Source organism: Lissotriton helveticus, chromosome 8 (assembly GCF_964261635.1).
Source record: "Lissotriton helveticus chromosome 8, aLisHel1.1, whole genome shotgun sequence".
NCBI classification, from domain to species: Eukaryota; Metazoa; Chordata; class Amphibia; order Caudata; family Salamandridae; genus Lissotriton; species Lissotriton helveticus.
Genome location: NC_136069.1, coordinates 270183680 through 270208380, shown reverse-complemented (window position 1 = coordinate 270208380; position 24701 = coordinate 270183680). Strand labels below are relative to the sequence as shown.

At 43.4% G+C, this 24701-nt stretch overlaps 1 protein-coding gene across 1 annotated transcript in view; it reads right to left on the bottom strand.

Moving 5' to 3' along the window:
- Positions 1 to 24701, bottom strand: part of AASDHPPT (aminoadipate-semialdehyde dehydrogenase-phosphopantetheinyl transferase) — a 254795-nt gene that overhangs the window by 219166 nt on the left and 10928 nt on the right. Inside the window, exon 2 of the mRNA XM_078657030.1 lies at positions 4176 to 4401. Coding sequence (XP_078513156.1) covers positions 4176 to 4401 — 226 coding nt within the window. The remainder of the gene's footprint in view (positions 1 to 4175; positions 4402 to 24701) is intronic.

Genomic DNA, 24701 nt, shown 5'->3' with positions numbered 1-24701 from the left:
GCCTCTAATCCAGTGCCAGGAAACTCCTTGGAGTATCTGTGCACTTTACAAACCTCATATGATCATCATCTATCTCACGCACAGTGCAGATTTTCGCCTTTGGATCCACCATGACTTCTTGCATACTGGGAATGGGGCCACCCTGAAAAACAGAATTACTTATGCAATGTTCCATGTGCACAGCTGAAACTAACATTATCACAAAACGTCCACCTGCTTTGCAGTAAAATCCTTGCAATCTGTCACATAGTCAGGGTTTGCCTACTAAATAAAAATGAAAAATTCATACCATGGACACTAAAAAAGCACACACTCTTAAACTAATTAAATTATAAAACTTATCTCTTTAATAAAATATTCCAAGTACATCTTTCTAACTTTTTTATGAAATACAATTGTTTCCGAAAACAAAATTAAAACGTAAAATCAGTTTTCGGAAAATATTCAAGCCCACAGACACCAATAGTGTTGTTCTCGTCTGAAAACTCTACAAATACTTTTTTGAAGAGCCGAAAAGCAGGGTTACTCCTTTTTAGGTTTCGCCCTGGCCATAGCACTGCGCAGCAGTGCTCGCGGAGGGCGAAATCTTATGATCCTACAGTGTGGGGCTTTGTCCCGCCTTCTCTTCCATTGGCTAGCTCCATAAATGGAGGCTAGCCATTGGAAGAGATTGGCTGTCAATCACTCTTTCCCGACAGAACGCGATTCAGGGGCGTTTCTTGGTCTTTTTTTAAGTCCCGCCCCTTGTTGCCGGTCGGCCCGGGACACCCCCTGACGTCCTTCCCCGGGCCGCGCTGTGATTGGCTGCCGGCCTGGGACACCCCCGTGACGTCATTCCCCTGGCCGCGCTGTGATTGGCTGCCGGCCCTGACCTGACTTGGATTTTTTTTTTACTTGCGTTCCCTCTTCACTTTGCCACATTTCCATATCTTTACCATTATCGTGACCTGTCTTTTTCTCCCACACAGCATATCATGAAACCATTGCTTTAACGTGTAGTTTGCTCTGCCATCAGACATGGGTTGAGAGCGTGCCTGGCGGGGTTGGGTGGGGGTTGAGGGGTGGAGGGCAGAGCAGCTGATCTCCCAAATGTATGCCCTGTTTTAAAAATATATAATCTGATTTTTCTTTGGGTAAAGAGATGACGGTGCCAGATTATGTGGTCCCACCAACCAACCACGATGCTTCTGGCAAGAATCTTCAGTCACTGCCAGCATCAAACCAGGTTCCCTGCGGCCAGGAAGGGGTTAAGTCGGTGCTCCTGCTACAATGAGCGGATAGCATACGTCTGCCTTACTCTTTCAGTCCAAATAACCAAAGGTGGCAAAACACCCAAAAAGTTGGCATAAAAAACAGCCTTTTTTGCTATGGGAAAGGGAGCATCTCACGTGCAAAATGTCATTTTGCCCAGAGCTCCAACAATCCTTATATGAAGTGTGTGCTACTTTGTGCCTCTGAGCTTTAATGTTCACAATCACGAAAGCAAATCGAATGAGTTCATGGACTGTAGGAGACTTGGGAAAATGCACACGGCGGGCTCCAGATGTTTACCTCTGTCATGAGGCGGGTTTCAGTGAATGATGCATGTCTATCCCTCACTCCATGACTGACCCCGAGGTGCACGTGAAAACGACGGCAGGACACCTTTCATGAGCAGGTCCTCTCAGGGGCACGCTGCGGGTGTCACCTCGCAGCCGGTGACGTCAGGTTATAAATGTACTACTTGACGAAGACCAGCCCCCTTTAAAAGGACAGGAGAGCTGGGGCAGAGTCTGTCAGACTGGTGCTTCTGTAAGAAGCTTCCTGGCGCCCGAGTGTCTCTGCCCCAGCCCCTCCGGCCTGCCTGTATCCCCTGGTGTCCATCCTCTTTGTGATTGGTCGCCGCCGCCCGTCACTGGGAGCCCTGAGGGCAGGCGGGCTCTGGTGTGGGTCCAGCTTCGCCCCACCCCTCTCTCCCTCTTCCCCTCTCTGCCCCTCCCTCTATCCCTCTCTTCCCCTGTCCTCCCCCTCTGCCCCCTCCTCCTCGGGCTGCCTCTGCCTTCTGTCTCAAATGAGCCTGTGGAGATCACTTTCCCCTGCAAGACCCGCGGCTCTCGCGCTCCCGATCGCAGAATCCATCCTCAACCACTCGTGGCCCTCCTTCTCCAGGCTGTGGATGAAGAGATGGTCCTTCAAGCGAGGTAAGGCCCGTGGGGGGGTGAGGGGGGGTGTGCCGCTGGGGGGCGCCGAGACCCCCGGTCACTGAAGGCAGGGTGTGCACTTGCACAGGCAGCTCTGCCAAGAAAGAGCTCCTCAAGTGGTCCATGTCACGATAGGGATAGCTGTCACGAGAGGCGACGCTTAGTGAATGATGTCGAGATAGAGCACATCCGATGATTGAGTCACAGTACGGCTTTTGTGATGTGCGATACCTCAGGCTGCATGATGTCACATTTGGTCTCAGCTGATTTACGTCATACAGTCTAGTCTGGTGAATGATGTCACAATTGGTCTCAGCTGATTTATGTCATACAGTCATGTCTGATGAATGATGTCACAACTGGTCTCATTTGCTGAATCATGTAATCAAGTTCTTCTGGTGAACGATGTCACAACAAGTCTCGCCTGGAGAATGATGTTGCGATAGAGCACATCTGATGGTAGTGTCACAGTACAGCTTTTATAATGAGTGATGTCTCGACAGGTCTAGGGTGCATTATGTCCTAACCAGTCTAATAAAGTGAATGAAGGCTGTGACAGTGGCTCTTATCGGGTTAACGATGCCACAAGTCTCACATAGTTGATAATATTGCAATAGGTCGCTTAGGATGAATGGTGTCACAATATGTCAAATAATGCTGTCACAACTGAGCACATCTGGCGAATGTTGTCCCAATAGGTCTTACATGATGAAGGATGTGAGATGAGGCCACATGTGCTGAGTGATATCACAGCCAGCCCCTTCGTTGAATGATGTCACAATAGGTCTCATCTGGGGAATGACGTCACAGTAGGGCTCACCTGATGGAACAGAGGCGCTCTCGTAATGACTGATGTCATGTGATATATGGAACAATGTAACGAGTCTCACCTTAGGAATGATGTCACATCGGTGCTGACGGAGAATGATGTCACATTGGTGCTGACAGCGAATGATGTCACATTGGTGCTGACGGAGAATGATGTCACATTGGGCCTCAGCTCTGGGAATGATTTGCTCGTGAGTGACGTCACAGTAGTGCTCTTTTAATGAATGAGGTGATAAGTCACATCTGTTGAGTGATGTCACAGTACAACTCAACTGGTGACTGATGTTACAGTAAAGCTCTTATAAGGAATGATGTCATAAGAGATCTCATATCGTGATTGATATCGCAATACGACACTAATGCAGAATGATTTCCCTTTAGGTCACTAATGGTTCAGATGTCACAGTAGGTCACATATGGTGAATTATGTCACAATAGATTACTTATGGTTTATGATGTCACAATAGGTCACATATGGTGAATTATGTCACAATAGGTCACTTTTGGTTTACAATGCCAATAGCTCAAACTTTTGCAAAGGCGAAACCGTTGCATTGTAAATGCTTGTTTAAATATCTAGGAGGACTTTGGTTCCAAAATCACCATCAAGACAGCACCGACACCCCTCTTGTGACAGTTCATTATTATGCAATGATGGATGATGGGGAGAGAGCAAAGTCTGTCTTGATTGTTTTACCTACCTCCAGCACAGTCGAAAGATGCATCATCCAATAAAAACACTGAGACTGAAATGCTCCTGGGAGTCGAAAATGTATGAGCATGAAGGAAAGCCATTGAATCAGGAGCAGAGGAGAAAATCACATAACAAAGCTAACCAATCTTGAACAAGGGGTTGACCCAAACATCATTCTATGTATATGATTTGTACTGAAAACAACAGGTCTTGCCAGCAGACAGCTGAGACCTCAAAACGATGCAGTACAAAGTATGGCAATATGCATACTCACGTACTACCCTTCACTACATACAAGGTACAAGGGATATCAAATGACAGATTTCAATTGTTAAAGTAATACAATTCTAGAACAAGGCTGCACTAGATAATGTTTTTGTTCCCTCTGAATACATTTTGAGAAGTACAATTGTGTTTTGTGGTTATTTTAAATATATATATATATATTCAGCAACAGCACTGAGTTACATTACCTGGAAAATCAGTTTTCATAACATCTATGCCAACCTGAAGGCTATGCTCAGCTGCCAGAACTGCATAGTCCCCTTGATGAGAGACATTGAAACTGAAATTTGGGAACGTGCTGCAGACATCATTTCCAAGAAATGGTTTTCCTTTTAATGTTCGTTGTAAGACAATTTTATCCCATGGTATATTTAGCTTTTCGGCAATCACCTTCCTTATCAATAGCCGACCAGCCTAAGAAATGAGACAGATTAAACAATTAGAGCAGAATGGATATGTATGTACTGGATCACTGTGGTTCCGTTTTAACCACACAATATATTGTGTTTAACAATATTTGATTCAAAATTATATCAGTAACTGACTCTTTCTTAGAAATATAATCTTTGAAAGGTCTCAAAACTGAAAACATACATTCTGTCCTCGCACTCCAAAACAGTAAAATCATTCCTTTTCAGTTGTCCTGATTGTGCCCACCATCCACAACCCAGCTGTGATTACTGTATTGTGTTTTATTGGTAAGTATATAGCACGTTCTTAGCATATGCTTGGGCAAATCACTTTCTGGATGGTCAAGTTTTTAAAATTAACATTTTTTGATCTTTTGTGTAAACGCCTTTTAGGCCCTATGTTTTGTTTGTTTAGGAATAGATTTTAAATAATGTCCTCATGTTATATTAACTGCACATGAAAATTAAGTCTGCTTGAATGTACTCATGTTATTCTGTATGAATCAAGTTTTCGTTTATGGTGAGTGTTTTGAATAAAAACAAAGTTTCATAGAAGTTGATAACTTCACTTTTCCTTTATTGTTTTTAAACAATAGGCAATGTTTCATAGAATGTATGTAAGTGAAAAGCAGTCATTGTTTATTCTTAAAATGTTCAACAATGTTCAGATGCAATACATAAATAAAGAGTGTGGTGAGATAGAGAAAAACTTGTTACCAGCCACTACTTCATGCCACAGACTCGAGACAGAGGTCCATACAGAACTGTAATGACCTTTCATCACCAAAGACTACAGGTTTGCATACCTAGGCTTTACCCAACGAGAGTATCTGCCTGCCTGTCCATGTAGACAACAATAGTAACAAATGTTGTTACTTTGCTGAACATTGGTTCTAATTTTCAGAAGAGGCATGCCGGTTTGAAAATTCTCTGAAACTTGAAGTAGACCACTTTTTCGTGCTAAATGTTGCTTAGTGATCCTAGACATATATGGGCAACGTTGGAGATATTAATATAAAAAAAACTTTATGGTGTCACCACAATGTTACAATATTTTTCATTATTCATCCTTCTGACAAGTATCATTCTTACTATTTTGCTTCATTTTATAATAGTTACTATTTATGGTGTATGCACTAAAATAAGTCTTGAAAATATAATCTTGGTTTCCTAGTGGTTTTGCTTGTGCCTCTCTGTGACAAAAGAAGGTTTGGCCTCCACTTACTAGCCCAGTAAAATATCACAGAATTGATTGTTACCTAGAACACATCTTACTCAAGTAATGCTCAGGGTGGTTTCTGTCGAATTGGCTATCTGTCAGGATATTGAACTGAACGTTTGTCAGAAGGACTGTTGTGCAGCTTAAAGGACTCAACTAGACTTATTTTCTGTTTGTTGCTCTGCTGCCTGCAGGTCCCTGACTCTGCTGAAGGGGAGCTGGACTCTGCCTTCCCTCAAAGTGATCTCCATGGGCTTGCTTGCTTGCTGCCTGTTATCTGCAGTCTAGGGGCACACAATTCTTCTTGCAATTCTGCTGGTGCTGCTAGACTCTGCCCTCTGTGAGTCCTACACTTACCTTAGATGTCTTCTCCAAGGTCTGGGCCTCAGAAATGTGTTCTGCTGCTGCTTTCAACAAAATCTACGCATTGCTATCACTGTGCCGGTGGGAACCGACGCATCGCCCTTCAAGGCTGACACAGACGCGGTTCCAAAGCCTACGCGGCCCGAAGACGATGCTCTGCGCGGCTCGACAACAACTACTTGCCTTCATTTCAGCAAAGTTTGATGAAGACGCAGCGATCGGACTGCATGGAAAAGATCGACACATGGTGCCCTCAGCATCGAAGCTTTGCTCCATGCAATGTACATTCTCAGCAGGCCCTGCGTGAGTCCTGTAGCTGGCCTCCCCTCCATCATGATCAGCCTAAACTTTGGATTTGCACCGGGTCCCTCATGACTTCAAGTAAACTTTTGACTAAAAGTGATATCTATGCACTATTTTTGCATTTAATCTTTCAAAATTCATATCTCGACTTCTACTGACTGTTTTATGTTGATTTGGTCTTATTTTGCTCAGATAAATATTCACTATTGTTGTAAACATGTGTGGAGTATTTTTGTGGTGTACTCATTGTGTTACTTTGGGTATTACACAAAGGCTTTACACATTGCCTCTTGAGATAAGCCTGACTAATCTGTGCCAAGCTATCAGAGTGAGCAGAGGTTATCTTTTAGTGTGTATCTAGCATACCCTGACTAGAGTGGTGGTTACTGCCTGGCCTGGGTGTATATCTCACCAAACCAAAAATCTCATTTCTAACACATTTTGAAAAGAGTAGAAGTGTAATAATAAATTATTTAAATTGCACTCAGTGGCTGCATGAGTATTGAGAATGTGCTTTGAGATATGGTTATGTTTGAATTTTTTGATTTTTTACAATTAATATTTCAAAATTGGTGCTTTTATCAAATTAATATACGTTTGTATCCTGTGTTTTATATGTAATAGCCAATGGGCCCGATTATGACTTAGGCGCAGTGGCGCCGGCTCAACACTAGCTCCTCTGCGCAAAAGCCACGCAAGGGCACCCGACCGTATTACGAGTTGAAAATGTGCAACTCGTCATACAGTTGGTGGTCCTTTGGCCGTTCCCATGGCGGTGCCTTGAAAAAAGGCACCGCCATGGGAACGGCCAAAAAGTTCCAGCACGGCATGGACAGTGGCATCCATGACGTGCTGGAACTTGGGTGAATACAAACAGGGGGGCAGACCTTGTGCCCCTGAATATACCCCCATGGCGTGGGAGACATGGGGCCCCCATTGTTCTTGTACCGCCAGCTTTTTCCTGGCGGGGCTCCGCCATAAAAAGGCTGGAGGTGCAAGAACTCAAAATATGCTGAGCAGCACTGCGCCAGTCCCTGTTCAGCATAATGCATTGTTGCGCTCCTGCACAACCGCCAGGGAATGACTGTTCACTGGCTCAGCAGGCGGTCAATGGCTGACACGAAGTAATAATCTGCAAAACGCTGGACCGCCACTCTTGGGACTCCTGCGCCACCGCGAATCTGGCAGTCGCAAGACTGGCAGACCGTAATCAGGCTTAACATTTTTAGTAAAATGAAGTATCCTCCTATTTAATTATTTTTTTCCTTTTGTTTTGCTAAATTACGAAACAAATACTTAAATATTTTTTTTCTCGAAAATACAGATACTTGGGCCTAGATGTAGGTAATTTTATTTTACCACTTCTTAAATACCGAATTTTACCGATTCAGTATTTAAGAAGTGGTAAAATAGAGGGGGGGGGATGTAGGTATTACACACATGGCATAGGTGTGCATGCACACACGTGCAAGCACACAAGGATTCGGTATTTTACCACCCAATTGGATTGGGTGGTAAAATACCGCATCTGAAAGGCCTTCGGGACTCAGAAGAGTCCCACCTACATTTAGAAGTTACCGAATCGGTAAAAATACCGTTTCGGTATTTTACCGATTCGGTAAATTTACCGAATCGGTAAAATTGGCCCCCTACATCCCAAAAACCCATTTACCGGTCGGTAACGGCTGAAATCGGCCGTTACCGGACGGTAAATGGCCACCTACATCTGGCCCTTGATGTTTTATTTTTTACTAGCAATGCACTTTCAAATAGTGTATTTTTTAATAACTTATGAAATGTATCTAGTAAGATTTAAATATGTTTTAAATTATTTTACAGTCATATTGGAACTACCTTTTTAAGGAGATTTTTTTTTAATTCTATTATTTTTGTAGTTACTATTTTAGTAATTTACTTTTTATATATGTAAACTGTATATCTGTGCTATAGGTATTTTGTCCTCAATATTTCGTAGGTCAATATTTTTGTAATCGGTATTTAGGATTCCAACCACCAAAATAGAACCATTTGGGTGCATTGTGTGAGTTTGAAGTTGAGGTGATATGGGCAACTGAGCAAGCATGTGGTGAAGCACTGAATGTAAAAATATTCGAAGGAACTCATACTACTACTAAATTCATTGCAGGTGCAGTGTTGTCATAGGTGTGGTTAACAGGTGCTTGACTTTGCAACTACTCTCTTGGAATCAATATTGGGGCTCACACTTGACGACTCTATTGTATGTATTCTGTGAGATAAGGCCTAGCCCATTTGGATGTAGAGAAGTGGTAGCCGTGAAATGTGTGTAGGAAGGAGTGATGAAAGCCATACCCATAGAAGAAAACCTGCCTGTAAGTGAGTACTGGAACGGATTCAGTAGTGAGAGTGACACCACCACTAGTAATACGATCACTTTATGCAATGTACCGAGAGGAGAATCTTATATATTTAGGGTGAGTTGAGTCATATTTTGGATATAAGGCAATTATATTCTGTTCTTCGATGTTGCAGGTGATTGTTATTTTTTCCATATTTTTGTTTGTTAGTCTGCAGGGAAGTACCAAGTACCAAGAAGGAACATACCTGCAGACTACGAATGTTACTCTGAAAGTATGAATTATTAGGACAGTGCCATTGTTAATTTGTTGTTTCTACTTTGGTGTAAAGTTAAACACTGGACACTAAGGAAATTAGTACATGTCCTTGGTGTTAGGAGCCATCCCATCTACTTAGGCGAGATTATGGCCTGGTTATAGGGTCTCCAAAGTCTACTAGGGAAATTCAGCTTTTGAAGAATTTCCTTTCAGGTGAGGTTGTAGCATCCAAGTGCCTACTGTATGTTGGCATTCAGTGTGTCCAAAGTCTTTCAAGCTGGCAATTTTTCCAGTTTTCGAATAATCTGGGCATCAATGTAGTTGTAGCAGATACGCTTAAATGTGTAGGGAAAATCACTAAGTGGGGGAGCTAAACAGTGAAGAAAAGAGCTGAGACTGTTGATCCTTGGGGGACACCTACTGTTGGATTCAACCCTCTCTTCAGGGTCACCCCAAACATTTTGCCTTTACACCTTACATTTTCAGAATTTTGTTTTGTTGGTATTAGGACTCTGTGCACTTTGCCACTGCTAACCAGTGCTAAAGTGCCTGTGCGCTCTTGTTAAAACATGGTACAATTGGCTAACATGTGATTGGCATATTGCATTTAATTGTAAGCCCCTAATATACTGTACTACATGTACCCATGGCCTGTGAATTTAATACTACCATTAGGTATGAGCTCTCGTGCCACGCACTTAAGTAGCACTTTTAAATATGTCTCAGGCCTGCCTTTGCACCCTGTAGTGCAGGTTTAAAACTGCCAATTGATTGCCAGGAATGAAACCTTCCTTTTTAAAACATAACGGTAAGGCCTCAACCAGCCTATAGGTCAGGGTGCACTGAATTAGAAGTAGAGCGTGTGTTTTTAAGTTTTTCAAGTCCTGTTAGGGAAAAACTCTTAAAATTGTTTTCTCCCATTGGATACAATTAGGTTACCTTATTACATTTAATAAGTGTCAAACGCTTGACTGGGAACAGATAGGAATGTGAAGTTTGGACTCTAATGAATTGCAATTTAAAATCCTCTTTAATGGTAAAGTCGGATTTTAATTCACAATTCTGAAAATATCAATTGACTAAGAATAGCTTGGCAGTTGGTCTTGTGTAATACTCTCAGATAGTGAGACAAAGGGGAATGAGGTTTTGGCAGGATGAACCATTCTTCTGGGATGGGTGGGGGGATCCGGCTACTCTGAATGAGGACCGCTTCGCTGCGCGGAAGGGCAAAGGCGGAATTAGATCTGGGAACACTATATATCCTAGTACCCGTCGCTGAGAGAGCTCACACTGCGGGCGGAAACCCGGGCCCCTCAGGAATCGAACACGCTGTAAGGGGTTTACCAGACCGATAAACAGCGCTACATCAGGTTATGCAAATAATGAATTGGAAGGCCTAGTATATTCGTACAGCGCCACCGCTACCTAGTACCTCTACGCAGCGTCTACCGATCACCTCCTAGCCGCAGAATCCCTTTAGAGACTGAGTTTCACCTTAATTTAAGATTATATATAACTTAGCATCCGCTGATATTTTGAATGTCGAGAGGGAGTTTGGAGTGACTAAGCCTCAGACATCCTTAATCGAGAGTATATTTCGTTTGGATACCCGTGAAACATACCAGCATATCCCTGACTTACCCATTTCTCTCCTGTGTGTTCCCCTCCCTGATTGAACACCCCCGCCCTGAAGAAGGTGCGGCCTACCTGGGCCAACACCGAAATGCGCGTCGGCGCAAACTTTATGGATGGCAGTTCCTGAGTCCCTGTGAAACTCTTTTCCACCAGTTCTGCCTCCTTATTCCATCTTTAATTCATGCAACTATTTTCCATTTACCGTTGCAGGCATAGATGTAATTGTATGAGAGCGAGTATGAATGTATGAGGAAATGAATGAATACCTTGAATGATGATGTATATATGAAATCCACTTGAGTGTATGGGAGTTTGAGGAACTTCCTTGTGTATCGTATCTATTTCCCCTGTATCCCTGATGGGATATGCCTTTTCCCCACCTATTATTTTAAAACTCATCACATATCAGTGTGAAATGTCTTTACATGTATAGAAAGATAAACTATGTGTTAAAAAATAAAAATATCATGTTCTAAAAATAGCACTGGTGAAGTCTCTGGCTCTGAGTTTCATGGTCACCCCATTGTTTATTGCTTGGATCCTGTAAGGGACCCCTGATATCCCTGTGGCAGGGTTATTTTTGTTCTATTTGAAAGGCCCTGCCCCACTTATACCTTAAAGGACAGGCTCTAGGACACACACAAAGGAATCGTGGAAGGTCAAGGAAGGAGCTTTCAAGAACCAGATATGAGGGTAGCCTAGACGTTTCCCTCACTTCTAAGGCTGGCACCAGGTATAAATAGTTCACCCTTAGAGCAAATTGTCAGTACACTCCGGTACCTGTGGACATTACAGAAGGAGGACTGCCTTGATGCACATGGGACTGCCATGCTGCTTGATGCCTGCCATATTCCCCAGAGGACTCCCCAGCTGCTTGAGACCTGCCTTGGTACCCAGATATCTGCCCTCTGCTTGAGCTGCCCTGCTCCCTGCTACAGAAGACTGGACTTGCTCCATTCATCTCAGGCTAACCTGAGTGACTCCAAGGGCCAGTTGACGGATATCCTGTTCTGAGCTACAGGGACACAAGAAGTTCCAGCGGCCCCCCTGCAACTGCCCAGATGAACTGATGCAACTGACCCAGAGAGTTCCGAATCCCCAAGATGTGCCTCCCCAGGTTCTCTATCCTTTGCTGACATTAGTTGTGCTCCTCCTGTGAACAAAGGTGAAGTCCTGATGTTTTGGCATATTTACAACTGTGAATGGGCCCTTTCTCGCCATAACACTGCCACCTACAATTACCGCCAGATCAAGATCTGGTGAACCAGACTCTTCGTGCTACAGTATTTGCCAGCAACAACCTGCAACGCAAGATCTGCACTTCGAGCTACAGCAACTACAGCGCCTGTGGTGATCGCCAACGCGAAGCACCAGCAATGAACGTCTGCGAAGTCTGACGGATCTTTGCGCTGCAACGACAACACATCCACAACACCAGGTCTACTCCGACAACCATCCACAAAGCTTTCTGGATTGTTTGCGCCGGACTTTCAGAACTTAAGTATTTCAGCAGAACTAATCTGGTCCCTGTATCCAACCCGCGCTCCATCGTGGTTAGCCTGAACTTGTGACTTTGCCCCGTACTAGCACGACCAGATGACGGTGACTGGCACTTTGTGCTTTTAGGCGCTATACCTGCCTAAAACTTTAAAATTGGATATCTCCAGTTCTGCTGATTGGATTTTTTTCTTTTTGGTCTTATTTTATTTATTCAAATGTACTGTATTTTTCGAAATTTGTTTGGGATTTTCTTATGCTGTTTTGTAACTTTATTACTGCTTGTGTGCTGTATAAATACTTTACATATTACCTTTAATGTTAAGCCTGACTGCTTTGTGCCAACCTATCCAAGCGTTAAGCACAGGTTAATTTAGTGACTGTTGTGGTACACCCTGACAAGGAATGTGGTTGTTGCCAGAGTGGGGCTTCCACCCCACTCAACCAATAACCCAATTTCTTGCACCTACCTTTGAGATAACCATGCTGAGAAGAATGGTATTGTTTCGCTTTATATTCTGTCTGCGAGGAAAGCCCAACTGTAATGTAATTGACCCGTGAACTGGTGTCAAATTGTGTGATCCTAGGCAAATATTTTGTCTTATGGAGCTACCTTTTTCTTCCTTATCACATAAGAGAGCACCTTCAAATATGCAAGTACACTATTTTTGCTGTACAAAAACTCTTTATTTACTAAACTTAACATTTGCTCCATGTATAATAAGAATCAAGCCCACATATAGGGTGCACATGAGCCCTGGCTTGCCTCTTAGTTCACTAATAGCATTGTCATCAGTATTTCCCACTTCATGTTTAAAAACTCACTTTTCCTAAATATAATACTAAAGCATGATGTGGTAGTGCACTGAAAAGGCCACAAAACATTCCAACTAACATGTAGTTTTACTGTAGAGCATAAACAATATTAGGAAATTGAGTTTCAGCAAAAATATTTAACATTTGCACATCAACAAGTAAAGTGTTCTGAGTTGTTTTGAACCTATAAAAATCTTTTTTTACCACAGAATTACAAAATTTATCTTCATAACTAGTGAAATATATTTTAAATGGTTGAACAGATCGTTTATTAGCTATTTCAGTGTTGTGAAAAAAAGCCTGAAATCTTTCAGCCTTTCATTTCACATGTTTTGCATAGTGATAATGTCACACAGTTCCCTTTACAAAATCCTCTAACTTCAGTCACAGAAAAAAAATTAAATGTAGGAAGACAAACAGACTTTTGACCCCAGTCTCTGGAAGCCAGGCAAATGTGACATGGTAACAAGATTTAAAGGTATCCTTATTGCTCAATCACTATGTGAGCAAGCAGAACACCTGTTGTCAGCTCGACAGAATGGGCAAGTAGGCCCTGATAATAGCTTGTCCTGATTAAATCTGGCTCACCATAGTGAATGAGGAAGTGGATTTTTCGAGCCCTGACAGTTTACCAAGAGATAACCCCCTCTGTATACATATTTCACAACTTAAAAGTGGAGGATGAAACATTCACATCCTCTGGATTACCTCTGTATTGGATGTGAACGTCTTATACTAAACAGTAAGAGTGAAAATCCTACTAGTAAGAGCATCAGAAGGAGTTTCTTTTTTTAAAATAACCCCAGGAATTGAGGGATAACCTTCCCTTGAATCCCAATGTTGTTACTGTTTTTTACTTTGTGTGATGACTAGAATGCACAGTGTGCTGACATCACACAATGAAAGTGAAAACAGACAGCACCATTAGGTATCAATTGGTTTCACTTTTATCAGTTCTTGGTGGCAAATCTCAGCCCCACAGACACCATTCCAGGTAGTAGAGGTATTGTTTAAAAGGGGGCAAGTTCCCTTTCAAACAGTACCTCTCCATAGGGATCCACCCACTAGGCACGATGTATTCATTTTGCAGGGAAATTTGAATTCCTGTTCTGCAACGTTTTTACATATGGGGTGAATCCCAATGTTTCACATAGTTATGTGATGAAACCTTGAGTACTTCCAGGAAAGGGCCAAAATCTTACCACTCTGTAGTCTCACTGTTCTACTAATTGAAACAGTGAATTATACAAACTGTTATCTGGAATATAGTCTAAAAAATATTGGCACTACAAAATATCAAGGAACAGTATATCAAAGGTAAGAAAATCATTTTTGTGTGTATAATGTTTTTAAAAACGATGCAGTATTTACTATTGTTTAATTTATTATAGATATAATTAATATCATTTTGTTTAATATATATTGCTCAATATAATAATTTCAGGTGTTAGTATTATTAATGTAATTGTTAAACTTGTTTTTTTTTATTTGTTTGCAATTTTAATGTAAAAATATTTTGCTTCACATTTAATAAGTAATTTATAATTTGAGGTTGTTAGGTTTGTAGGGTAATTGAGTGGGAACTTCATGGGGGCGTGGCCTGGCCGGCTAAGATGGGGACGTGCCTCCCTAGAGCTCCATCCGGCTGCCCTCGCAATCCGCGCTCATCTATGCCGTAACCCTCCCCAAACCCACCGGACTCAATGCCCATGATGACAATACCTCCCAGGCCCCCTGCCGACCTCGAAATGGGTCTCGAGGCGCGAGGCGGGAGGCTTAAAACGCGCAATAGGCACCCATGGTGCGGCCGCCTGCATCAGAGCTTCGTGGGCACACAGAAGCGCGCAGCGATAAAGCGGTCATTAAACCCAATACTTGAGGCAAACCGAAGTGCAAAACCCAGCTGGCAGTGATTGCCAATACCCCACCGTGAGGTACTGGATTTGAGATCCGCCTGCTCGGCGCTAGGTCTCGAGGCGCGCGGTGGGAGGTCTAAACGCACCAGGGACATCTGGGAAGCGTCTGCCAGCTTTGGAGCTTGGCGCTCGCAGGAAGACGCCTCACGACGCGGGTCTGCCACCCTAGCAGGATTTGACAGGTGCTGGCTCTCCCTCGGGGCCCAGGGCCCCCGCCTGTGCGTTACCAGAGACACACGACAGTCACAAACTTCTAAGAGTCAACTGGACCGGTGAACCCAGACAGCAGAAGCTCATCCCCCCTCCCCCCCTCTATTGCGGCACTGGGACTCGCGGCACGGGCCCGGGAGCTCGAGGGCTGCAGGGGGGCACTCATACAGCACACTCCTCGGTCTGGGACTCACCGGCCTGCCTCAGGAGCAGCAAGAAGGCCTGTTGGCGGCTCACCACAACCCAAGGTCACGTCCAATCCCAACATCGGAAGTTGACCTTGGGCCGTGTGCTTGCGCCCTCCCCCCCTGTGGCTGGGCTGGATCTAGACATCTCTTAGCACTATGGGGTGCCAACGCTTAACGGGGACACCGCAAGTAAAGAATCGGAGGCAGACATCCCCTGATCCCACGACCACCCACTCAGAACGAGTACCCTCCTGAGCAGAGTCCAAGTCCGACAAATTGGACAAGGTCCTCGCACCAATTGAGCATTCCAGGGTGTCCATGGAAAATAAATTTGGGGAATTAGCCACTGACCTCCATCTCCTTAGAGATGACCATCGGAAACTAGCGGACAAAGTTAAACAGGGCGAGAAGACACTCCAAGCTACAGAGCCGGAAATTCAGACAGACCAAGACACCATAAAAGATCTCCAACTAATTGTAAAGTCCCTAGAAAGCAAAACGGACGATTTGGAAGACCGCTCGCAAAGAAGTAATATCTGCATTCTAAACCTGCCGGAGGGATCAGAAGGATTCAACCCTATCCAATACATTAAAACATGGATCAAGACGTTCACCCGAACAATAGACCTGAACCCATATTTCTCCATAGAGAGGGCACGCTGAGTACCGGCCCTTAGACTATCCGCTGGATTCACCGCCTCGACCATTCCTTCTGAAATTGCTCCACTACCAGGACAGAGACACTATTCTTAGAGCCGCCAGACAGAAGGGACCACTCCAAGTGGAAGATAAACAAGTAATGCTGTTCCCAGATTACTCCTGCGCCATCCAGCAACAAAGGGCCACCTTTCTAGCAGTCAAACGAACTCTGCGCCAAAAGAACATACAATATGCTCTCCTTTTCCCTGGCCGCTTGAAAATCTTATATGACGGAACTGCACATTTCTTCAACGACCCAGCGGAGGCAAGTGATTGGGTGGAGAAGAGTTTATCAGGACCGGACGACCACAGAAATACACAAAGTCATAGGCCCACTGACCGCCAACGACGTCAACACAAGCGAATCACCCTCACGCAGTTGAGCCCGCACTCAGATTCCCTCGCCCAGCGCTCCCCTGACCTGGAGCACATTATAGCGGAACGCAGGAGAGCACTGCGAGTGGCGGCAGTGGTGAAATCGACAGGGGGCAGCTCGGATGCAGAGAAAGCCCCCCAACTGTTCACATCAGAAGAAGGTAGCGATGCACACACCTCCCGCAATGGCTCAGTCACACCCCCAAAAGTCACTCGTCAAACAGCAGATATAGAACCCAATTGACGGCGAAGTAATCACAATAGCATAGTGCACGAGTTGACATCTGCTCCTGAACCATGAACGAGGATGCGAGAACACGGGGCGGTGAGCCCAGGACTCTGGAACGGCACAACACGACACACGGGACTGAGAAGTGGTGAACGGTCAATGGTGCAGGGAACTCTTATGGCAACTCTGACTCAGCATCACAAGGCGGGCAGCCGAGACACAACTGACGGGAGATACCGCACAACTACCCCCCACAAAGAACGATTTAAAGACAGTACATGAAATACAGTTTGGACATATTGTTACCTACAACATGTCCTCTCAGTTGTGAATACTCCCGGTTGTTTAAGTTTAGTTTTCCTTTGTTTCAGGTTCCCCAAATACCCTCAGTGGAGCAAACTTGTTAGATTGTAAGTTACAGTTGACATTCGGTGGGGAGGGGATCGGGAAGGGGTGAATGGGCAACACAAAAGTGTGATTTGCTGGTAGTCACCGAACGACATGACCACTAAAGTCCCCAACACAGATATAAAAATCATTACAATAAACGTTAGGGGCATGCACACAGCTAACAAGTGCTACGCCGTCTATGCATACATATAAAGCACAGATAGCTCTCCTGCAGGAGACACACCTATCGGCGATCGAGGTGGATCGTCTGCGTAGGAAGTTGCGGGGTATTATCTGTGCCACCACATCCTCAGCATTTGCCGGGGGCACACTAGTCTGGATTTGGACCGGGATCCCCTTCAAGGAACAGTCATGTACCGTAGATAAAGAAGGGAGCTATTCCCTAATAGAAGGGATGTTGGAGGGCCAGTTCATACAATTAGGAAGCATATACGCTCCCAATGTAGACCAGGACCAGTATTGGAGGCGCCTCACAGGAGTGCTCACTCAATACATCTCAGTCCCATGGCTCCTGGGGGGTGATTACAATTGCGTTCTGGACATTCATCTCGATAGGTCCCATCCCCCTCCGATACACTCACCAGCACATCGGTAGACAGACCAATATCAAATGTGGGAGAAACACTGGGCATTGGCGGACCCTGGCGGGAGCAGAACCCAGACACTAGAATTTACTCCTTCCACTCCATCCCACACAACTTAAGTGTGCGCCTTGATAGATTCCTATGCTGTGCAACAGTGCTCCCACAACATTCCGATTATCTGGGTAGGGTACTGTTGGACCATGATGCACACGTAATGACCCTCAGGTGGAGACCTCCACACCCCCCAATACCCACCTGGAAACTACCACGTGACTGTCTCACAGACCAGGTGTACCGCCATGAACGAAAACATGAAATTGGAGCGACCCCACACTCAAGAGAAGGGGTACCACAGGTAATTAAAGACCAAATTTCTCCTGGGAAAACTTAAGATACACTAAAAATAATGAATCTCAACCTAAAAGTCTTTTTATCTTATCTGCATTCATACACAACACTCATAATGTCATGAATACAGGGATTACATTCAGGAACACTTCCCCCTCAACTCAGGTACGGCTGCATTTAGGATAACAGAATGGGACGCATTTAAAGTCGCGGCTAGGAGGCACTGCATACAACAAATAGTGGAAGTACGTAAGACACTTGAAAGAGCACTACAAAACTCGGAGATGGCGCTAGGGGCTCTCATTAAACAAAAGGTTACTGCGGATGCCACACTAACCAAATAGCAGCAGCCAAAACTTCCCATGCGGAAGCAATGAAAGACCTACACAAATACAATTTCCGAGCTTACGCTGCTGGAGTACACAAAGAGGGTAACAGAGCGGGAACACTGTTAGCTTGGCTAGCCAAGCAAGAAGTAGATGTTAAACCGATTACGGAACTACTAGACAAAACACGGACCCCTCGACATTCGCAAGTAGAGATTCTGCACATTTTCCACAACTATTACTCAAGTATTTACCGGGCTCCTGAAGATACAAATCAACACATGATCACTCAGTTCCTTCAAATGGGGGTGGGGTCGCACACTACTCACACACCGGCGGTGTTGCCCCTAATGATTCTGGTCAATGTAGTAAAGTGTTCGCGATGCATCATCTTTCGATCTTCTGCTATCTTCGCTGTCTTCGCCATCCCTGGACACGTGTTTCGGGGTATCACCCCTCGTCAGCAGGGATAGGCCGTGTACTGGGGTTGCCGATGGCTGCCAATATCTTCCAGGTATAGTACCACTCAGGCACGTAGGTGCGGGATCCCAGGCTCATCAGCCCACTGCTCACGGGAGCTTTAAAGTTACAAATCAGTTCCTTCGCCCGTTGTATATTCCTCGTATACCAACCGCTGACAAAAAAGCGTTAGAGACAATGATCTAAGCCCCAGACGTCACCAACGCCATTAGAGCATTGGCACGAAACAAATCCCCAGGAATAGAAGGCTTCCCGCTCGAATATTACAGTACTTTTTCTGCTCACCTGATTCCCAGGGCGGTAGCCATGTACGAGGATGAGCTAGACAGAGGGGAACTCCCAGGCTCACTCCGAGAATCCATTCTGGTTACATTTCCCAAACCCCACAGAGACCCCACCCTCCCTGCCTCGTACAGACCAATAACACTGCTAAATGCAGACTGTAAAATATTAGGCAAAATCCTGGTGGACCGATGCTCCCAGATTCTGGCACCGCTGGTTCACTCCGACCGAAAAGGGTTTGTTCCGAGGCCTAACACCTCGCAGAACATACGCAGATTGTTTCAAGTCGAAGACAGGCTGAAAATACATTTCCCTAATGCAGCGTGCCTGATAATAGATCTCGAAAAAACCTTCTAAATTATTATTTTGTAGTATAATATCATAAATTAATTACTTAAATTGTTATGTATATTAAAATTTCGATATTCTTATCTTTTAAGGACGGTATTCTGTCCCACAGTACTTTTGATACTATGTTTTGGGCCTGATTAGGGTGGCGGTCGGACTTATATCCACCGCCATCCCTTCGGAAACAGGACCACCCGTCTAGCTGTCAGCGGTCCCACAACTGGTAAAAAGACGGTTGTAATGTGTATCTTTTGTATTGTGGCTTGGGCTGTAGCACACGCCGCAGTATAAAAGATACACTCTGTACATAACCCGGCACTATGTGGCAGGCACCATGCGGTGCCTGCCACATGGTGCAGGAATATGTAGGGGGCAAGGTGCAAGGGGGCCCCGCTAAGGGCCCCCAATGTCCCATTCCACCTGACTTTTCATGGCAGGTAAACCACCATGAAACTGCTGGCGGGTAGAGACATTGTAATCCCTATGGCGGTGCCTGGCAGGCACTGCCACCATTGCAGGGATAGCGGACCCTCCAACAGAGCCTGTTGGATCCATGGCGGTTGGTTTCTCTGATCGCCTAGCATCCGCCCGCCATCATAATGGGACGGGCAGTAATGCAGGGTCTGATGGCAGTTGGACCACCACCGACGGGCTCATCGTAATGAGGCCTAAAGTGTCTAAACTGAATATTCTTTTAGACCAGTGATACCAAAGTATGGCCCAGGGCAGCTTGCGGTCCTCTTGACCTTTACATGCGTCTCCACGGTGGACAGCAGTAAGGGCTGCTGTTTACTTAGCAAGCACAAATATTTTGACAAGTTTTTTAACGGATAAGAATTAATTTGCAGGTTAACTGAAGTTATGAAGCAACTAAGGTGGTGTCCTGCACCACTTAACTTTAGGAACGCCTTTATTTTTAAAGACATATTGCAACAAATGTGTAAAAATGGGAATATGTTTCTTCAAAATTCAAAAACATTTATTTAATTAACATGCAGAAGCATTTTACCATAACACTGCATTAAAAGGTATTTTTTCCAGAAGATAGTTTTTAAACATGAATTTAGAAACATTCATGCCTCCCCACCCTACTCCACCCTGGCATCAATGCCACTAGAGGCAAGTCAGTTATCACATGCACCCTCTGGGTGGCTTAGGTTGTTAATATACGTGGACTACATTCATAATCAAACACAAGACAAGGTTTTGTACAGCATACATTCTGATTTCATGGATTTCGAGGTCCTCTTATATTCCATAATGAACGAAAAGGAGGGAAAGTGAAAATAAAATTGCTTTGGATCACACAGTTTGGCCAAGGGGAAAGCCAGGATTGATCCCTGGTTGTCTAGTTGTATATTGTGCAATTCAGCCACTAGATGTAGATGCTTCGCTTCCCCTATAACCACCTTACACAATCCCTGACCCACCCATACCCCCTTCCACCACCCTGCTGGCATCAGTGCAGTCCTCGGTCACACCACACACCATACTTTGAGGCCCCTGGGCATATTTTTGGCCAATAGCCATGTTTTAGACAATATATATTTATACAATATTTGTGCCATTCACGTTTGTGATATTCTAAGTAGTCTGTTACACAACCAACTGAAACACTGACACCCAAGAGTGGGTGGATCTAATGGACGCCATTTGAAGTTACCAAAACTAAAACGACGTGAAGACCTCATTGACACCATATTGAGTTCACAAGGTCCATGTTTTGACCATTTTCTTTGACCAGTATTTAGCCTTGCCATGCTTGTGGGTTACTGTTTTATAATGAGACAAGTGAGGGAATGCTTAGGGCCTCATTACAAGTTTCGTGGCACTCCTGTAGGACTGCCACTACTCTGCCACAGGAGGACCGCCAAGTCCATGGTGCAACTGCCCGCTGGATTCCGACTTGAATCCACAGCAGCAGACTGTGCTGCAGTGGTCGCATGGCGGCGGCACTGTTAGGCTCAAAGGAGAGCCTTAACAGCAGACTGCCGCTGTGACAGTGCCTGCAGCACGTTCGTGAATGGTGTGGCATGCACCTTGTTCTGCATTCCTCACTGTACAGGAATGGAGGTGCAATTCCAGGGGGGTTCAATATGTTCTCCCATACATGCACCCCTAAGCCCATAGGCAGCAGGGGGCCCTGGTAGGGCGCCCGTACTTGCATGTCCGCTCCCCTTTTTAAGGGCGGGATTATGAAGAAAAGACTAGAACTTCACTATTATGTTATACTAGTCAAATTCTGATATCACAATGCCTCCTGCCAGAACCAGCAGCTAAGGTGAAAGGCGGGTCATGTTACAGAAGATAACTGAAGCTGCTGTTTAAAGCAACGAAAACACAACATTTTAGCTTACAATGACAAGCAGAGAGAACATGTTAATTTGTGGCACTCCTTAAAAAGTTATAGAAAAGCTAGAATCTTTCTGTGTGCTTCTACACATTCCAAGCTAATGCAGCTTTTGAATTTTTTTTTACGTGTATTGAACCGTTTCTAATATCTATTTGCAACAAATAACTAACAGGTTTTTAATGTGTTTAATTTTGTACTAGAGGTTTTATTTTTATTCTTCATGTCTGCAAACATTCTCACTCTCATTTATTTTCATATGAAAGAGCTATGCACCGAGGTTTTAAGTGGTTTGTAGGAAAGGAGATGGTGTGACTATGTATTATATACCAAAAAGTACCCTCTGGAGTACATGATAAGAATATTTCAAGTCACCTCAGAGTTCCATAACCTTATAAACTAACTCCCCTTTTTATATATATATTTTTTCCTATGATGTAAATAATGCGCCCTGAAAAATAAATATAACATTTTAAAAATAAAACGGTAAGCAGATCCTGCTCACAGTTGATGATATCAGCCCCATGATGCCGCCCCAGCCACACAAGATGCGGGAGATCCTGGCTTGGTGTCACTTGTCTCCACCAGACTATAACCCTTTGCCGGGCCTGCTGCCAGCATGAGGAGGAGGTTATGCACTCATAATAAATGAGTGCTGCCACCTCCACCTCACTAAAAAATGTGCCATCTGCAAAGTAGCACTACCTAACTCTGCCATAACTCGGATAAATAATGTAAAGGGTATACTTACAAAAACAGATTAATAGGAAACAGAAAATGAAAACCAAAAAGCACAAGGGCAGTCAAAGGGAAACAAAAAGAGAAAATAAAGTTAAAAAAAGGGGGCAGGTAGGAAAGAACGGAGTTGGCTTGGCCTGGGAAATGCAAGGTGTAGCTAGACAGGAGCTGGCTGGAGTAAACAAAATGTCTGCTTGGTTGCGCATGCGGCTAGCAGTTCTGAGTTATTTTTAGAACAAGAAATGTGTCTCCGGTGTCATGTTTTTTAATGCGAGGTGTCGGAGATGCATTTTGTGTAATTACGCATAATTTCACCTCAGTTTTTTGGAAAGTTGCATTTTGAAAAGTAAACTATAGAAATTTCATACACCCATCTTTACAAAAAATGTCAGTTCTACATATCTATTTTGTAGTGGAGTCCTTGAAATCATCTGTCGGATATGTAACTTGTTGCTTTTTTGTGATATTGTTTTATGTGGTTTTAGTTATGTGTTATATATATATCTATACATATTTTTGTTTATTACTGTGGTACTTTTAATTGTTTTTATGATTTTTTTGTTAATAAATGCTTCATTTAGTTGTATTTTGTTCCTTATACTTTTAACTTTTATGGCTTTTTGCTTAGCTGAATAACGCTGTTATTGATTGGGATTATTTTCAAGGCAACATTTTGATGTCTCCCTGTTGTGCTTTGAAGCCTTTCCTATTGTGGGTGATAAGCATAGCCACATTAGTGGGGTGCAGGTTTTATCAGAATTGTGAGAACACAGAATATTTGTAATCAGCCAATGCATTTCTCTCCATTTTTTACTTCCAAGTGTAAGCAAGTGGGCAGCAAAGAACACATTTTGCAAACGCTCCTCATAAGAGTGAGGATAACTCCAAATTCAGAGATGTATAAATTACCGCTACTTCTAAACTCAGTCAACAGGGCACATTTCAACCATGCATTCGTTTCCTTAACAGCCATTTTTATTTGTTAGATTTTACCATTTGAATTGATGCATGGTCAATACCCAATGAAAAATCATTGGATAATGTAGTTCTGTTGTTATCGATGGGTATTCTGTTTTTTAACATTTCAACAATACTATATATCTCTATGGCCATTAGAGTCTGACAGCTACAGCGTTATATTATTTTTGAATACTGGCTAGTAAGGACAAAATTACAGATGAAACTATCACTTATTTCTATTTTTTCCTACTTATTTTCATTATTTTTATATTTCAATTATAAGTTTGCGATAAAAATGAAAAAAGTACACTGATTACCCCCATGCTGAAACACAAATGTTGTTTATTTTTCACAAATGTATAGCTTTCTGGGTGCACCCATGGGTTTCACGTTTATTTTAACCACAAAGTGAAGGTAGGTAAAAAATACACAAAAATAGAAAAAATATACTACTACTAAGAAAAAAAGGAAAAACTATGATTAAAAATCATTTCTTTTTACATCTCTGTTCCTAAAAGCTGGTGATCTTAGCACAGCAATTTTTTTAATGCTTTTTTTGAGAGAAAAACATGCTTTCTTGCACCATATTTTCTCCCTATTTTGTTTATGAACACCTTAAAATGTTCTTATATTTTTGCTTTTTCTTGATTCACACAAGGGCAATCCACACAAAGCGGATTCCTTTAGAATACCCAATATGTGGAGATGATAATGTGCAAATTAAGCCTGGATACCTTTTGTGGAAAAAATATATAAACCTTTAAATACTAAATGCACCAACATCAAAAAAGGAGCAGCAGTGGGGCGGGACAAAAACCTTTGCAGTTAAAGGCGGGTTGAGTCCTTATTTTTCATAATTGGCTTCATTTGTAAATTACAAGGACATTTACTAGTTGACAGTGATTTATTAATGATCGCTCTGATTGGCATGGCCGCTGATAAATCTTGGAGCATGTCCCTGAGTATACTGAATATTCCTGGGCCATGGATCAGCAAATGACCAAGCAATAATGATGGTTTTCACATGTTTATTACTTTCTTTTATGTAGAGTATGTTGAAAGAGCAAATATTTGTCTTTAGATTATGGCGGAAAAAGCAACGAGATTGGGAGTAAAATGTGGTCAGGAATACCTTAATTGCGGAGTGGGACTCAGGATCTGTGGCTTTTTACGTTAAATGTTCTGCAAAGGAGTTGCAGAATTCTTGAGCTGTTGGTGCAGTCTGAATTGCATTTGGGGTTTCATACTCCAAGATAATCTAGAACAGTATTGTGGTTGGGTGGCTGGCATCTCAACTGCATTATCAATAGTGTGATTTCTTGGCTTTTTTAAAAAGTTACTTTGTAGATGCTAAATAGTCATTGTTCCTGTTTGTCTCTCTAACTAGTTATGCAGTTTTTGAAGTACTTTCTCATGACTATGTGAAGGTATTG